General features: G+C 47.1%; 2 protein-coding genes across 4 annotated transcripts in view; both read left to right on the plus strand.

Annotated features, from left to right (window-relative positions):
- The first annotated feature begins 910 nt into the window (after positions 1–910).
- On the plus strand, positions 911–10,648 carry LOC102913314 (immunity-related GTPase family M protein 2-like). 2 transcript variants are annotated; one of them, XM_076542408.1, is made up of 3 exons: positions 911–1,217; positions 2,900–2,940; positions 7,357–10,648. In XM_076542408.1, exons 2-3 carry the CDS (start codon positions 2,920–2,922, stop codon positions 8,578–8,580), a joined length of 1,245 nt encoding a protein of 414 aa, XP_076398523.1. In that variant the 5' UTR covers positions 911–1,217; positions 2,900–2,919; the 3' UTR covers positions 8,581–10,648. The 2 variants fall into 2 exon arrangements, with proteins under 2 accessions (XP_076398523.1, XP_076398524.1); XM_076542409.1 differs by lacking the exon at positions 2,900–2,940 and having other exon boundaries at positions 962–1,217.
- Positions 10,649–15,095: 4,447 nt separating this feature from the next.
- Positions 15,096–18,046, plus strand: part of LOC102913627 (immunity-related GTPase family M protein 2-like) — a 9,720-nt gene continuing 6,769 nt past the window's right edge. Inside the window, exons 1-2 of one of the 2 annotated variants that reach the window (XM_076542412.1) lie at positions 15,096–15,396; positions 17,080–17,120. In XM_076542412.1, coding sequence (XP_076398527.1) covers positions 17,100–17,120 — 21 coding nt within the window. In that variant the 5' untranslated portion in view covers positions 15,096–15,396; positions 17,080–17,099. The remainder of the gene's footprint in view (positions 15,397–17,079; positions 17,121–18,046) is intronic. The other variant, XM_042284048.2, reaches the window with a different exon arrangement.

The raw sequence follows: 18,046 nt of genomic DNA on the forward strand, positions 1-18,046 counted from the left end.
GGGGATAGTATATGAATGTAGAGAGAAATCAGGCAAGAAAGGGGCTAGGCATGAGAACAGAACAGAAGTTATATGTAGAGAGAACTGACTCAGAAGAATAAAGTGTATGGACTAAGGAGTTTCGTGTATAAAGATTCATTTCTTATCATTAAAGATTAATTATCAGCTGGTTGTGGATTCTTCCTGATCCTTGGGAGGGAGCTATTGAAGGGCTGGACCCCCATCATCCCCAATAGCCTATGGTACTGTAACCCCAAGAAACCCATTGGTTTAGTAAACTAGACTTGGGTGGAATCGCTTCTCTGGGAGCCCTTGGTGCCCTATCTGGGGTGACTAGAGACTTGCTCAGCTCTCCCTGGGAACAGACACACACACCGATTCTCAGTCACGTCCATGTAATCAGCCCATGTAATGAGCATAATGGTCACTATGGCAAGAAAGCATCAGAGAGCAGTTTGAAGCATAACTAACTGTAAGCTTGTAATGTCAGAACCCAGCCACCACTGCTAGGCCACAGCACCTCAAGTCTCCTCTTCTCAGACACGGACAGGTGCCCTCCTGAGACACTGTGAGTCTCCAGCTAACAGACTTCCTGGATGGTGCCTGAGTGTCCTCAGCTCTCTAAGTGCCTGGGCTCACAGGGTCTGAAGGGGTTAGGTGCCATCATCTGAGCAAGAAGGGGGCTCCAGGAAGGGAGGCAGCAGGGTCACACCAGGAGGCTCTGACTGCAATTGGATGTCACTGATCCTGGGCAGACTTCCCACCCTCAAGCCTGGCCCTCTGACAGATCCCTGCCCCCGCTCTCTGAAGGAGAGTGTGGAACTTGTGCAGCTGAATCCTGAAAACGAACCATTTCCAGGAACAGAAACTGAAAGCTTCTCTGGCTGCAGGCCCCTCCCTTGGGGGAGGCAGGCAGGGCACCTGCCTATAAGTGAGGAGTGGAGCCTGGTCCAGAGTGGAGCAGAGTCCAGAGTGGAGCCGAGTCCAGAGTGGAGCAGGGTCCAGAGTGGAGCAGGGTCCAGAGTGGAGCAGGGTCCAGAGTGGAGCAGGGTCCAGAGTGAGGCCGCGTCCAGAGTGGAGAAGGCTCTGAATAAGCCCAGGAGCTGAGGCTTCCCTTCAGCTGTTCCTCTCCTCTATCATTCTGCCCTCCACACCTAAATTCTCTTCTTCCTGAACATCCTGGGCCTGGATTCCAGTTTTACAAGGCTTCTGAGCAGGTAGGTGAGAGGCTCCTAAGTGCAGCTTGGCCTATAAACTGCTCAGGGCAGGAGAGTCTGGAGTCTGGTGTTCCTCTCAGGGATTGTGTGCAGCAGGCACCTGCCCTGATCTTCTTCAGGACCACACAGTCCCTTGTGTTTTTGGCTGAAGAGTCTTTCCAACCCACCAGCAGAGAGGCAATGCACCCTTTCTTACCTCATGTCCCTGGACTGCGGGTCTTCTGATGAGGCCTAGTTCAGAAAAAGCAGATGGGGTTTCACTCAATCTCTCAGCCACAGTCCAGCATCAGAACTTCCCCCTGGCAACATTGGGATGTCCCATGATTATGTAAACATGTTGGTTCTTTTTCAGAGCACACAGAGACTGGAACTTGAAAGAGTGAGGTCCTAAGCAAACCTTCTCTATATATTATAATATATATATATTTAATAATTCCGTTCGGTTATTTTAAAAATTATTTATTCAGTGTGTGTGTTTGTGTGTCTGTGTCTGTGTGCACGTGGAGATCAGGGGAGAAGCTGTGGGGCTGATTCTTTCCGCAACTGAACTCGTGTCATCAGACTTGCTGGCAAGTGTGTTTACTTGCTAAGCCATCTCACCGGCCCTTTAAAACCAACAACCAAAAAATGGAAACAAGACAAAAACCAGTTCAAGTATTTCATCTGCATTAGAGAAACTGGCACACCACAGGCACGAGCTCAGTCCTTCATGGATCATTAGATATGTATTCGTGCTGCACACTTTAAATACCACCTTCCAGAGGGTGCATGCAGGGTCCAAGGCTGTTCCCAAGGCCCCTGGGGTGGATCCCACGGGGTGGACCTAATGGTGAAGAGAGTAGGAACAAAGCAGGGCTGAGGGTTCGACAGGATCTATGCTCACAAAAGCCCCCGACAGCTCAGAACCAGAACTAGTCTAGGCTGGTTCCCACATCTCTGCAGCCACTTTGATGGAGGCTCAGGCTGGGTGAGGAATGAACTACACAGAGACCTGTAGGGGAGTCTCTTCCTAAGTGTGATTTTTCAGTGTTTGTATAATTAGCTGGGTGAGGTGGCTCACACTTGTCAGCATAGCTCTGGGGAAGTGTGGCAGAAGATTCAGGTCAAGGTGACACAGGGAGTTCCAGACTAGCACAACCAATATGAGTCTGCGATTTGCATTTTAAAATGTACCCTCTTTATGAGTCTATAATAATTGCATAAAATACTGGCTTGTGGGCCAGTGAGCTGGCTATATGGGGAGAAGTGATTGCCCCCAAGCCTGATGACCTGAGATCGATCCCAAGGACCCACATGGGAGAAGGAGAGAACTGACTCCCACAGGTTGCGCTCTGACTTCTACGTTTGCATTCGACATGCCCAACACACCTTCGACACATATAAATAAATAAATGCAGTAACGGAAACATTTTTTAAAGTATCAGGTTGCATGATGGCATTTTCACATATGGAAAAGGTCAGTCTTCACCATGCTCCTCGGCTCTGACAACACAGCTGACAGGAAGCATCTTAAGGGAGGAAGGCTTATGTGGCAGCTGTTAGAGAGGATGCAGCCCAGCAGGATGGAGAAGGTGTGGCCACAGGGGCTGCAGTCAGCTGACCTCAGGCATCCACAGTCTGGACACAGAGAGAGGTGCATGCTGGGGCTCAGCTTCATTTCATCCCTTTGTCTTTTTATGCAGTTCCGGACCCAGCCCGTGAGATGGCGATGTCTACATCCAAGGTGAGTTTGCTCCCTCAGGTAACCCTCTCTGGAAACTGCCTCAGGGATATACTTAACCTTGGGCCTCACTAATGCCCCAGATGTTTTCAATACAATCAAGCAGGCAACTGAAATTGACCCTCACAGGGGCTTCCAGCATATTGCTCCCCTATTACCCATAGTTTTTGTTTTGTTTTCCTTAAGTCATGCCATATTGGTGGGTCATCAGAAAATTTTTAGTAAAGTTGTGCAGTTGGAATAAGTATAATAAAACACAAGTCTCTGGATATTGTTGTACATGTCTTTAGTTCCAGTCTCAGGAGGCAGAGATAGATGGATATCTGTGAGTTTGAGGCCAGCCTGTTCTACATAGTGTGTTCCGGGAAAGCCAGGTCTCTGTAGAGAGACTCTATCTAAAAATAAATAATAAATACATAAAATAAAATAGAAGTCAACTGATCCAGTGGAATCACATATAGCCTATGTCAACCATTCGAAACAACCCCTCATTCAGTTGTGTGTGTGTGGACCTGTGCATTCATGCATGCATGCATGTGTGTGAGAGCATGCCCTGGCTTCTATGAAGTGCACCTCTTCCTATGAGTATGTTAGGAGATTCCTGAGTCATGGCTCACAGGGTCTGATTCTCCCCGGCCTGGCTGTCTCTCTCCAGTGAATTTGCTTCTCAGACTCCCTTCATAGGCCAGGAGGGCCTGTTGCTCATCCTCCACATGGATCTCTGACCCATGTGCCCAGGGTTGACCCAGAGACACCAGAGGTATAAGTTGAACAGGGCCCTCAAATAGGGAAGTGTGGGCCTCTTGAACTTCAGGCTGAGCTCTCATGGGTTCACTCTTGGCAAAGCCTTGTCACTGTGTGAGCCATGGTTCCTGTAGCTGTCCACATGAACAGCTCTCCAAGACTCCTCCTGGTATTTTGTCACAGGAGTGAGAAAAGCAACTACTCCAGTAATCTGCAGAAAGCCGGGGAATTGCAAAGTTGCCCACAATTCACCAAACCAGCAGCTTTGGGGACTCAGGATGGGGTGTCAGCCTACTCTTTCCATGTGGAGACTGAGGCCAGCCCTTAAGGCTGATGAACAGAAGAGCGTGGGGGAGCAGTGCTGTGCTGCAGGCAGGAGAGCCCATATCAGGAGATGAGCAAGAGAGACAGAGGATGCTCCCACTGGGAGTATGGAGAACAAAAACCAGTACCAAAAGACCTAAGGGTGCCTGAGAAGCACCTTCCACAGACAAGAGCCTTGGATTTCGAGGGCACACACCTGGGAACATTCTGGTTATTTCCTGGGACTCAGGAGTAAATCGGGCAGAGAGATTTTTCTTCTTTCTCCTCTCCTCTCCTCTCCTCTCCTCTCCTCTCCTCTCCTCTCCTCTCCTCTCCTCTCCTCTCCTCTCCTCTCCTCTCCTCTCCTCTCCTCTCCTCTCCTCTCCTCTCCCCTCCCCTCCCCTCCCCTCCCCTCCCCTCCCCTCCCCTCCCCTCCCCTCCCCTCCCCTCCCCTCCCCTCCCCTCTTCCTCCCCTCCCCTCCCCCTCCCCCTCTTGTCTCTCTCTCTCTCTCTCTCTCTCTCTCTCTCTCTCTCTCTCTCTCTCTCTCTCTCTCTCTCTCAACAGGGTTTCTCTGTATTGTCCTGGCTATCCTGGAACTCACTCTGTAGCCCAGGCTGGCCTCGAACTCACAGAGATCTGTCTGCCTCTGCCTCCCTTGATCAGTACTGGCATTAAGGGCCTGTACTGACAACAGCTGGCTGGCAGGGAGCTTCTTAAAAGACAGAAAAGCTATGTGAGACTCACAGGAAGTTTCCCAAATACATGGTGCTGAGTTTCAAATGCATTTAGTCTTTTATACATACAAACAGGAAAATAAATTTCAAGGGGAAGAGTACCATCAATCACTCCTAACTGTGGAGTTGTACATGCCTGTTCCATGTAGGGCCTTTATATAAGAACAGTGGTTAAGGTATATGCTGCTATTTTGTATCTTGAGACTTGGTGTGGACCTGTGAAATGGTTGGAGTCCTGCCCTCAAACTGAAATGTCCCAGTGTCCACTCCTTACCTGTGCCGGGTATGGGTTTATGCATTCCACATCTTCCATCTTTCAAAATTCCTTCTTTCTCTCTTTCTTTCTTTCTTTCTTTCTTTCTTTCTTTCTTTCTTTCTTTCTTTCTTTCTTTCTTTCTTTCTTTCTTTCTTTCTTTCTTTCTTTCTTTCTTTCTTTCTTTCCTTCCTTCCTTCCTTCCTTCCTTCCTTCCTTCCTTCCTTCCTTCCTTCCTTTCTTTCTTTCTTTCTTTCTTTCTTTCTTTCTTTCTTTCTTTCTTTTTTTAGAAAGTGTCTCACTATGTTGTCCTCACTGTTTGGCCTAGAACACACAGACATTCTCCTGCCTCTGCCTCCCAGTGCTGGGATTAAAGACATGCACCACCATGCCCAGCTTTGTATCGTTTTTAATCATGTGCATATGTGTGCCTGTGTGGAGCATAGGCACTTTTTGTACAATGCCTCGGGAACCCAGAAGAGGGCGTCAGAGCCTCTGGAATTGGAGTTACAGGAGGATGTGAGTCACCTGATATAGATGCTGGGAATGGAGCCTACATCCTGTGGAAGAACAATAAGTGCTCTTAACCCCGGAGCCATCGCTCCAACCCCCACACCTCCATCCTTGATGTTGGAAAATTATGTTTCCCAATCCTGCCCCACAAAATACTTTCAGTGCCATGGCAAGGATTTAGTCAAGAACAGAAACGTGATTGAATGCTCCACCCTAGGAGGGTCATCTGTATCTCTGTATCAGTGCCCCAATGGCTCAAAGAATAGCTTAGAAGAGGACATGGGAAGTATGTAAAAACTGTAGAGAGCATGCTCCTGTGTGTGTGTGTGTGTGTGTGTGTGTGTGTGTGTGTGTGTGTGTGTAAAATGTTGACTTCAGGACAAGCTTAGCGGTGGCACTTTTGAACCCATTGCAGCTCTGGTTACTTGTACAAGATCACCACAGGACAGGGCCTGTTGACATCCTGTTATGGAAAGGGGAGGGTATGGTGAGTCCCCACCCTCCCTGAGGATTTATACACACAGTAAATATTTGATTAAGGAAGGAGGGACATTTTCTTCAGACCCAAGCAACTGATAATATGCACATGAGGCTGTAAGCCAATTCTCACTCCTGCTTTTGTAGACACTCAAATGAGACTCACTGAGCCAAAAAGAAGAAAAAAAAAAAACTCACCAAACTGAAAAACAACCATGAATGTAGAACGGGGACAGGCTGGGAAGAGGACAGACATCACTGGGAACAGGGGGAGGGCTTGAAAAGTTACCGGCTGGGCGTGAATACAATAAAAATACATGATGTTCATGTGTGCAAATGTCATAATAAAACGCAGTATTATGTCATCAATGGATAGGAAAAACGCTGAGTGTGGTGGTGCATGCTTTAATCAAAGCATTGAGGAGGCAGAGGCAGGCAGATCTGAGTGCAAGGCCTGCCTGGTCTACAGAGCAAGTTCCAGGTCAGCCAGGGCTACACAGAGAAATCCTGTCAAAAACAAAAACAAACAAAATGTATATATGCTAATAAAAATTAATTAAATTAATTAAAAAAGAAACCTGTTCACAGAAGAATTTCAGTCTGTATGTTAATAAGAATAGCTGCAGTGATCATAGACAGCCCACATGCTGTCTTAAAATTGATGGAATTACTATTTTTTAAAGATTTAATTTTATGTGTATGTGTGCCTGAGTCTCTGTATATGTACATGTGCAGAAGGGTACTCTTGGAGTCCAGAGAAGAGTTTTGGAATCCCTGGAACTGTAGTCATAGGTGGTTATAAGCCACCTTGTGGCTGTAGGAACCAAGCCCAGGTCCTCTGCAAGAGCAGCCAGTGCTCTTAACCACTGAGTGGTCTCTCCAGACCCAGATGAGATTATTTGGAAACCAGGAGGCTTTGCAGTTGAACCTGACATGTAGCAGTGTGTTCATTCCACTTCTACTACTGAAGCCATGGGGGAGAGGAAAGCACTTCTCAGAGTGCAACAGGTTTGACCAGCCACTGATGCACAGGGTTGAGAGAAGTGAAGACCTGTGGGTCCTCCAGACAGGAGGCTGGCACAGGCTGTTCCCTGCTCTGCTTGCTCTTCCTTGGTAGTCCTGGCAAGGGTGAGTGTGGACATTCGTACCCATTAAGAGAACTGCCTGACACTGCAGTGCTTAGATTTGGGGTTCGGTGTTGCAGGAACAGCTACAGACCTATCCTTGCACTCCAAGAGTGTGTCATGCACAGGAGGGCTCGGCTAGTTCTGTCTGTAATCAGCAGGTCTTGATGCTGATTGGCTGTGGATCTGAAAGCCTGGACAAGGAAGAGTGTTTTCCTGTGGGTGCCTGTGTTCACAGCCCTCCTAACTCCCTTCCTAATGTATCTACAGGTTGCCCCATTGCTCACCAACATGGAAGAGGCTGTTGGGTCTGTCGAGGATAAAGAATATACATGCTTCTCCGAATCTATACCCATTCACAAAAACAGCAGTATTTTATCTGTGGAAGTTGTCAAGAATATTGAGACTGCTGTGAATGAAGGAAAGTTGGGAGAAGTGGTCTCCATAGTCAAAGATATCAGTCAGGAAGTATCCAGAAGCACAGTGAAAATTGCCGTGACTGGGGACTCTGGCAATGGCATGTCATCCTTCATCAATGCCCTTAGGTTCATTGGACATGAGGAGGAGGATTCAGCTCCCACTGGGATGGTGAGGACCACCCAGAAACCAGCCTGTTACTCCTCCTCTAGATTTCCCAATGTGGACCTTTGGGACCTGCCTGGCACAAGGGTCACAGTCCCGAGTATGGAGAACTACCTGGAGGAGATGGAGTTTGACAAATATGACCTTATCATCATCATCATCACTTCTGAGCAGTTCAGTTCAAACCATGTGAAGCTGGCCAAAGCCATGCAGAGGATGAGAAAGAGGTTCTATGTCGTCTGGACAAAGCTGGACAGGCACCTCGGTCCAAGTGCCCACTCAGAACCCCAGCTACTGCGGAGTATCCAGGAGAGTATTCAGGAGAACCTCCAGAAGGAGGGGGTGAAGGTGCCCCCCATATTCCTGGTATCTAGCTTTGAGCCTTCATCACATGACTTCCCGGAGCTCAGAGACACACTGAAAAAAGACATCCCCAGCATGAGATATGATGGTCTCTTAGGAACCGTTTTCCAAATCTGCGAGAAGACTATTAATGAGATAGTAGAATCCATTAATAAGAGCATAGATGAGGATAATCTAAAATCTATTGGAATCTCAAATCCAGATAATCTGGGAGAGTGTCAGAAATTATTCCAAGAAAGATTTGGTGTGGATGACCGATCTCTCCACCAGGTGGCTTTGATTATGAGCCATCCTGATGTTTATTCCAGGATTGCCAAGCCATCCCAGGTTACACAGAGAGACCAACAAGATGTCTGGACACATTCTCAGCTTTATCGTTCCGGAATCCAATATTTCTATACAACGTTTAACAACATCAGTAGCTTGTTTGACTCTCGCCGTCGTAGACACATGAGTCAGAAACATGTGCTTGATGAAGTTGCTAAGCAAACCAAGAATATTCTGAGGGAAATCCTGAAACAGTCCATTATCCTTCCTCAGGAGGGATAGACAGCTGAGGTCCTCTCCCCAGCTCTGTAACCTTCGTCTACCCGAAGTTGAGCTTACCTGAGATGTGGATTCCAAGTTCCTTGAAGTTAATGGTCCACATTTCTTGATGGGTGTCCCCCTCAGGAAACACCATAATGGATTTTGCTTTGTACCTTTTGTTTAATTTTATTAACTGAACCAACTGGATACCAATATAGGAGAAACTTCCTTATTTTGACTGTACAGAATCTCACCTTTGACACAGGGTTATCTTTGCACCTATGATAGATATTGTTTTTCTAAGAGGCCTCTTGGTTTCCCATCTCTCTCTCCCCTCTCTTCCTCTTTCCTGTCTGGGGAAGCAGTGCATCCCTGGGGGAATGAGGAAGAGCTTGCTGTTGTCCAAGGTCTGAAAGCATGGCTGGTAGAGGCCTGGTCTCTGACCTCTCCTCCCATGTGTAAAGAGAGGGGAATTAACTCTGGACCACTGGAAATGGGATTCACCAAGTGCTGAAGGGAAGAATTCTAAGTACCCAACACTGCCCCCATGGCATCAATGGCGTCATGTCTAGTCATGGCCCCTCCCACTCTGTGCATTCACAGTCCTCTATTGGATCTGAACTTCTTCAGCCACCCCTAACTCTACAGGCCAGACACTCGGACCCTCCTCTCTTCCACATGGAGCTTTCCCATTTTCCTCAGTTGTGTGTGTGTGTGTGTGTGTGTGTGTGTGTGTGTGTGTGTGTGTGTGCGTGTGTTTATCTAAGACAGATGCTGCCCGGCATTCAGTCACCTCTCTTTCTGTCAGGCCAACCTTTAACTGTCTCAGCCCTGTGCCCTCCACTTCTTCCAGGACACTAAATCCTCCCCCACTTCCCACCATTGCAGTGTCACATCCCAGCACGTGTGCTTTCATGTCACTGGTTACAGGAAGGGTTTATATTTGCCTCGTAGTTTGACAGTACAGCCCATTGTCCCTGAAAGTCATCACCACAGGAGCACAGGGCAGCTGGTCACATTGTGTCCACAGTCAGGAAGCAGAGAGAGAAAGATGAATACCGTTCCTTGGCACACGCTCTCCTTTCTTTCAGCCCAAGACCCCAGCCCACAGAATGATACCATCCACCTTCAGAGTTGGTCTTCCAACCGTATTGAACCAAGTCGAGAAACTCCCTCATAAGTATGCCCAAGGTCTGTTTGCATTCAAGATCCTGCCAAATTGACATTCAATATTAGCCATACAGGTAATGTGATAGCAGAGGGGTGTATTGGAGTTTATTGATTAGTAGTGTGAAGAAGAATGGGTGTGGCTCAGTAGTCCAGTCCTTGACAATCACACAGGAGGCTATGGTTTTGATACCCAGAAAGAAAGAAACAAAACCTGTTTTGAGACAGGAAGACAATGCCAATTGTATTTGTTGTGAAAAATGCATCAACTGTATCATCTTGCTGGCACAAGAACTTTGTGAAAAAGGCTCATGTAAAGGTAAAAGGTAGGTCTACTTTACATGCTGGGTAAGGATGGGATGGACCTAGAGTGTCAGTGGTGGTGGGATTGGGGTTGACGGGAATAAAGCTCTGGCTAGCCTCACCTTCCACCTGCTCCAATCTGGTAGTGTAAATCGATAGACTCCCAGGAAAGGTCTGCAAAGCAGTCGCAGAAGTTTTGTTTCTCATCCTCATGATGCTCACAAATAATTTTTGACAGTGAGTTTATAGCGTGGATTTCACTGCAGTGTGTTCACTGTTAAAGTGAGGGGACTTGCTCTTTGAAAGTCGTGTGGGTGCTACTGCTGAGGTTGTGTGTGTTTGTCACAGGGAATCTATCCTGGCCCCAGCCCTGAAGAAACTGACATGAAGACTGTGATTTCACTCTTAGCCCGCTGCAAAAGCAGGGTATAAATTCTATGTCTTAAAAAATAAATGTAGATTTTCTTTTTGCTAGTTGTATATACAGACCTATTTGTGTACAGATACAGAAATATATGTACACATTATAAATTCATCACACACATGTATGATGTATTGCGTGTAACAGACATACTGTTAATCCCTAATATAAATAACTAATAAGAGTATACAATATAAATGTGTTGGTTTTTGTTCTTTTTATTTTTGATAACTTCCCACGAGGACTATATCTCTATGCCTTCCACTCCTTCCTTCCTTCCCATGCTCCTCCTGAGTGTCCCAAATGTATCTTTCGTAGGGTGACTGAGACAGAGTTTCTCTGTTTCAAAGCCCTGGCTGTCCTGGAACTCACTCAGTAGACCAGGCTGGCCTCCTACTCACAGAAATCCACCTGCCTCTGCCTCCTGAGTACTGGGATTAAAAGTGTGAGCCACCACTGCCTGCCCACTCCCCAAATGTTTTTAATAATAAATTTATTTTGTTTTTTCTTTTTTTTTTTTTAAGATTTATTTATTTATTATTTTATTATGTATAGTGTTCTGGCCTGCATGTATGTCTGCATGCCTGAAGAGGGCATCAGATCTCATTACAGATGGTTGTGAGCTACCATGTGGTTGCTGGGAATTGAACTTGGGACTTCTGGAAGAGCAGCCAGTGCTCTTAACCTCTGAGCCATCTCTCCAGACCCAAGTTTTTCTTTTCAAAAAAAAAATTAATTTAATTGTATGTCCATTGGCATTTTGTCTGCATGTATGTGTGTGAGGTTGTCAGGTTTTGGAGTTAGAGACAGTTGTGAGCTGTCATGTGGCTGCTGTGAACTGAACATGAGGTCGGTGTTCTTAACCACTGAGCCATCTCTCCAGCCCCACCCCCTTTATTTTTTGGTTTTCCAAGAGAGGATTTCTCTATGTACCCTGGTGTCCTGGAACTTACTCTGTAGACCAGACTAGTCTTGAACTCACAGAAATCCTCCTGTCTCTGCCTCCCAAGCAGTGGATTGAAGGAGTGTGCCACCACTGGCCACATTAATGGATTTTTAAAAAAGATATAATTATGTTTGTGTTGGGGCGGGGGGTTGTATAAGTAGGGATACCCAGGGAGGCCAAAAGCGTTGGATTCCCTTCAGCTAGAGCTGAGAGGTAGTTGTGATCCTGATATCCATGCTGGGAACCGAACTTGGGTCCTCGGCAAAAGCGGTATACACTCTCGATCTCTGAGATCTCTCTCCAGTCCCACAGAGTGGCGTTTTAAGAATAAAGTTTCAGGGCTGGAGAGATGCCTCGATGGGCCAAATGCCACTGTTCCAGCAGGAGGATCTGACTTTGAATATCTATCATCTATGTCGAAGAACAGGTGTGGTAGTGCATGCCTGTAAGGAGGTAGGTGACATAGGTGGATCCCAGGAGCCTGCTGGTCAGCTGGTCTAGCCAAAATGGCAACATCCAGGCTCTGTGAGAGAACTTGTCTCTGAAAATAAGGTGGAGGGTAATAGAGGAAGACCCATGACATTGACCCCTAACCTCCTACACACTCATACAGGCAAGCACCCTGGTGCACATACACACACACACACACACACACACACACACACACACACACACACACACACATACACACCACACCACACCACACCACACCACACACACACACACACACACATACACACCACACCACACCACACCACACCACACCACACACACACACACATTCTCTTTTTCAAATTTCACTTGTGACATCAAATGTGTTAAACCTGTTTCCACAACCAGGAAGGTCTCCCCCACAGCAACCTTCGCTCCACACATCAGGTCCCAAGAGCTCCTCCCCCCCCAGCAGCCTTCCCTCCCCACATCATATCCCAGCGTCTTCTCTCTTTATTTACCAAGGAGGAACTGACACACAGAAGTAAACTTATGCAGGAGGCTCAGCTAGTCTCACGTGTAAATATTTGGGGTTACCCTCAGACATCATCTCCCCGGAAGAGTCTGCTACACTTTAGCATGAACACGCAGCTGCTTTCAGTATATTGCTCCAAACAGAGCAGAATGAGCTACAGAGAGACACTATGAAAGAGCTCTGATTGTGTGGGAGCCAGAAGGCTGCTTTCACTTGAGAGCTTGGGAAGGAGGTTCTGCTCTGAGGACAGTTCCTGGGTGAGGAGTGGTTACTTCTGCAGAACTGACATGTCCCCTCCTGGGATGCTTAAAAGGTCAAGAAGTAAACAACCTCCACAGGGCCCCCTCCACAACGTTCTATAAGTAATAGCAATTCTGGGGAAGTGGGGTCTCTGATCGGGGAGCTGCCAGGCAACTCCAGGGGTACAGCTGTCATGACCTCTGACCCACACTGATGGCTTTGCAGCGATGTGGCCTCTGAAACACTCTGCTTCTGAAAGTAGCCCTTCGCCTATTGCTGCAAGCCACAGGAAAATGTGATGGAATCCAGCTGCTCTCAGAAAAGGTACTATTTCAAAAATTCAAGGACTTTTCTGAAGGTCAAGCCAAGGCTTAAGAAGTCTTGGTGATATTTAGCTGTTGTATATATATTAGCTGGTTCCTGCAATGCCTTTCTTTTCTTTTTTTAAAAATTAATTATTTATTTTATTTGTATGAGCATTTTGTTTGCATGTTTATGTATGTGCATCACACATGTGCCTGTTACCCAAGGAGGTCAAAAGAGGGTGCCAGGCCGGGCGGTGGTGGCACACGCCTTTAATCCCAGCACTCGGGAGGCAGAGCCAGGCGGATCTCTGTGAGTTCGAGGCCAACCTGGGCTACCAAGTGAGTTCCAGGAAAGGCGCAAAGCTACACAGGGAAACCCTGTCTCGAAAAACCAAAAAAAAAAAAAAAGAGGGTGCCAGATGCTCTGGAACTGGAGTTACAGACAGTAGTTAGGTACTAGGCAAGTGTTGGGACATGAACCCAAGGTCCTCACATACAGCAACCAGTCCTCTTAAGCTCTGAGCCATTTCTCCAGGCCCCAGTGATTTTCTTGTAATGCTATATGTGCTTCCACTAACTGCCAACAGTGTATTTATCTAAAATGCCTATCAAGCACCCGAGGCCAAACTGAAACAACACCTGTCCCTAGGTCAGGCAGATAGCTTTATTTCTTGTGCAGTTTAGGGTGAGACCCTCCTTTCTTGTACAACCTTACAAATAGACCCCTAACTTCTTAACTAACCACCTCTAGGAATGTAGACTGAGCACATAGATCCCCTCTGTGATATGCTAAACTGTCATTAGCACTCAGTTGACCTCCTCTTTCAGCACTGGCATTTGGGTTGTAAAAGAAAGCCTGACAGAAAAAATAAATAAATTAGTAAATAGGTAAATAAATAAATAAATAAATAAATAAATAAATAAATAAATAAATAAATAAAAGAAAGCCTGACAGTCACTGCCTGAGGAAAATTCTTACCTACCTTTATGATCCCATAAGAATTCAAGCCTGGTGACCTTTCTCTGGCAGAGGACTGCTATTGCTTGGGTTATATCTGGATTCCTTAAGGACTTGGGGAGAACTGAGAGAATAAGGAGATGGAGAGGAGGAGGGAGAGAGGAAAAAAGAGAATGGAAGAACTAGTTGGTAAGAACTGGAGAGGAATGGACTAGATGGGAAGAACTAGATGGAAGGTTAAAGGAGAGGACTAGAGGAACAAGATGGAAGATGAGGAAGAGCCAGATGGGGAAGAACAAGATGAGAGAGATGAGATGGGAGAGGAGCTGATATGGGAAAGAACTAGATGGATGAGATCCTAGATGGGGCAGAACTAAGACGAGAGAATTAAGATAGAACGTAGAGGGACAGCAGATAAATGTAGAGAGAAATCAGGCAAGAAAGGGGCTAGGCATGAGAGCAGAACAGAAGTTATGTAGAGAGAGAACTGACTCAGAAGAATAAAGTGTATGGATTAAGGAGTTTAGTGTATAAAGATTCATTTCTTATCATTAAAGATTAATTATCAGCTGAACCTTGGGAGGGGGCTATTGAAGGGCTGGACCCCCATCATCCCCAATAGCCTATGGTACTGTAACCCCAAGAAACCCATTGGTTTAGTAAACTAGACTTGGGTGGAATTGCTTCTCTGGGAGCCCTTGGTGCCCTATCTGGGGTGACTAGATACTTGTTCAGCTCTCCCTGGGAACAGACACACACATCGATTCTCAGTCACGTCCATGTAATCAGCCCATGTAATGAGCATAGTGGTCACTATGGCAAGAAAGCATCAGAGAGCAGTTTGAAGCATAACTGTAAGCATGTAATGTCGGAACCCAGCCACCACTGCTAGGCCACAGCACCTCCTGTCTCCTCTTCTCAGACACTGACAGGTGCCCTCCTGAGACACTGTGAGTCTCTAGCTCACAGACTTCCTGGATGGTGCCTGAGTGTCCTCAGCTCTCTAAGTGCCTGGGCTCACAGGGTCTGAAGGGGTTAGGTGCCATCATCTGAGCAAGAAGGGGCCTCCAGGAAGGGAGGCAGCAGGGTCACACCAGGAGGCTCTGACTGCAATTGGATGTCACTGATCCTGGGCAGACTTCCCACCCTCAAGCCTGGCCCTCTGACAGAACCCTGCCCCCGCTCTCTGAAGGAGAGCTTGGAACTTGTGCAGCTGAATCCTGAAAACGAACCATTTCCAGGAACAGAAACTGAAAGCTTCTCTGGCTGCAGGCCCCTCCTTCGGGGGAGACAGGCAGGGCTCCTGCCTACAAGTGAGGAGTGGAGCCCGGTCCAGAGTGGAGCAGGGTCCAGAGTGGAGCAGGGTCCAGAGTAGAGCAGAGTCTGAGGAAGCCCAGGAGCTCAGGCTTCCCTTCAGCTGCTCCTCTCCTCTATCATTCTGCCCAGGAGGACCCCAGCCCTCCACACCTAAATTCTCTTCTTCCTGAACATCCTGGGCCTGGATTCCAGTTTTACAAGGCTTCTGAGCAGGTAGGTGAGAGGCTCCTAAGTGCAGCTTGGCCTATAAACTGCTCAGGGCAGGAGAGTCGGGAGTCTGCCGTTCCTCTTGGGGGTTATGTGCAGCAGGCACCTGCCCTGATCTTCTTCAGGACCACACTGTCCCTTGTTTTTTTTGCTGAAAAGAGTCTTTCCAACCCACCAGCAGAGAGGCAATGTGCCCCTTTCTTACCTCATGTCCCTGGATTGTGGGTCGTCTGATGAGGCCTCGTTTAGAGAAAGCAGATGGGGTTTCACTCAATCTCTCAGCCAGAGTCCAGCATCAGAACTTCCCACTGGCAACGTTGGGATGTCCCATGATTATGTAAACATGTTGGTTCTTTTTCAGAGCACACAGAGACTGGAACTTGAAAGAGTGAGGTCCTAAGCAAACCTTCTCTATATATTATAATATATATATTTAACAATTCTGTTCAGTTATTTTAAAAGTTATTTATTCAGTGTGTGTGTTTGTGTGTCTGGGTCTGTGTGCATGTAGAGATCAGGGGAGAAGCTGTGGGGCTGATTCTTTCCGCAACTGAACTCGTGTCATCAGACTTGCTGGCAAGTGTGTTTACTTGCTAAGCCATCTCACCGGCCCTTTAAAACCAACAACCAAAAAATGGAAACAAGACAAAAACCAGTTCAAGTATTTCATCTGCATTAGAGAAACTGGCACACCACAGGCACGAGCTCAGTCCTTCATGGATCATTAGATATGTATTCGTGCTGCACACTTTAAATACCACCTTCCAGAGGGTGCATGCAGGGTCCAAGGCTGTTCCCAAGGCCCCTGGGGTGGATCCCACGGGGTGGACCTAATGGTGAAGAGAGTAGGAACAAAGCAGGGCTGAGGGTTCGACAGGATCTATGCTCACAAAAGCCCCCGACAGCTCAGAACCAGAACTAGTCTAGGCTGGTTCCCACATCTCTGCAGCCACTTTGATGGAGGCTCAGGCTGGGTGAGGAATGAACTACACAGAGACCTGTAGGGGAGTCTCTTCCTAAGTGTGATTTTTCAGTGTTTGTATAATTAGCTGGGTGAGGTGGCTCACACTTGTCAGCATAGCTCTGGGGAAGTGTGGCAGAAGATTCAGGTCAAGGTGACACAGGGAGTTCCAGACTAGCACAACCAATATGAGTCTGCGATTTGCATTTTAAAATGTACCCTCTTTATGAGTCTATAATAATTGCATAAAATACTGGCTTGTGGGCCAGTGAGCTGGCTATATGGGGAGAAGTGATTGCCCCCAAGCCTGATGACCTGAGATCGATCCCAAGGACCCACATGGGAGAAGGAGAGAACTGACTCCCACAGGTTGCGCTCTGACTTCTACGTTTGCATTCGACATGCCCAACACACCTTCGACACATATAAATAAATAAATGCAGTAACGGAAACATTTTTTAAAGTATCAGGTTGCATGATGGCATTTTCACATATGGAAAAGGTCAGTCTTCACCATGCTCCTCGGCTCTGACAACACAGCTGACAGGAAGCATCTTAAGGGAGGAAGGCTTATGTGGCAGCTGTTAGAGAGGATGCAGCCCAGCAGGATGGAGAAGGTGTGGCCACAGGGGCTGCAGTCAGCTGACCTCAGGCATCCACAGTCTGGACACAGAGAGAGGTGCATGCTGGGGCTCAGCTTCATTTCATCCCTTTGTCTTTTTATGCAGTTCCGGACCCAGCCCGTGAGATGGCGATGTCTACATCCAAGGTGAGTTTGCTCCCTCAGGTAACCCTCTCTGGAAACTGCCTCAGGGATATACTTAACCTTGGGCCTCACTAATGCCCCAGATGTTTTCAATACAATCAAGCAGGCAACTGAAATTGACCCTCACAGGGGCTTCCAGCATATTGCTCCCCTATTACCCATAGTTTTTGTTTTGTTTTCCTTAAGTCATGCCATATTGGTGGGTCATCAGAAAATTTTTAGTAAAGTTGTGCAGTTGGAATAAGTATAATAAAACACAAGTCTCTGGATATTGTTGTACATGTCTTTAGTTCCAGTCTCAGGAGGCAGAGATAGATGGATATCTGTGAGTTTGAGGCCAGCCTGTTCTACATAGTGTGTTCCGGGAAAGCCAGGTCTCTGTAGAGAGACTCTATCTAAAAATAAATAATAAATACATAAAATAAAATAGAAGTCAACTGATCCAGTGGAATCACATATAGCCTATGTCAACCATTCGAAACAACCCCTCATTCAGTTGTGTGTGTGTGGACCTGTGCATTCATGCATGCATGCATGTGTGTGAGAGCATGCCCTGGCTTCTATGAAGTGCACCTCTTCCTATGAGTATGTTAGGAGATTCCTGAGTCATGGCTCACAGGGTCTGATTCTCCCCGGCCTGGCTGTCTCTCTCCAGTGAATTTGCTTCTCAGACTCCCTTCATAGGCCAGGAGGGCCTGTTGCTCATCCTCCACATGGATCTCTGACCCATGTGCCCAGGGTTGACCCAGAGACACCAGAGGTATAAGTTGAACAGGGCCCTCAAATAGGGAAGTGTGGGCCTCTTGAACTTCAGGCTGAGCTCTCATGGGTTCACTCTTGGCAAAGCCTTGTCACTGTGTGAGCCATGGTTCCTGTAGCTGTCCACATGAACAGCTCTCCAAGACTCCTCCTGGTATTTTGTCACAGGA

Source organism: Peromyscus maniculatus, chromosome 8 (assembly GCF_049852395.1).
Source record: "Peromyscus maniculatus bairdii isolate BWxNUB_F1_BW_parent chromosome 8, HU_Pman_BW_mat_3.1, whole genome shotgun sequence".
NCBI classification, from domain to species: Eukaryota; Metazoa; Chordata; class Mammalia; order Rodentia; family Cricetidae; genus Peromyscus; species Peromyscus maniculatus.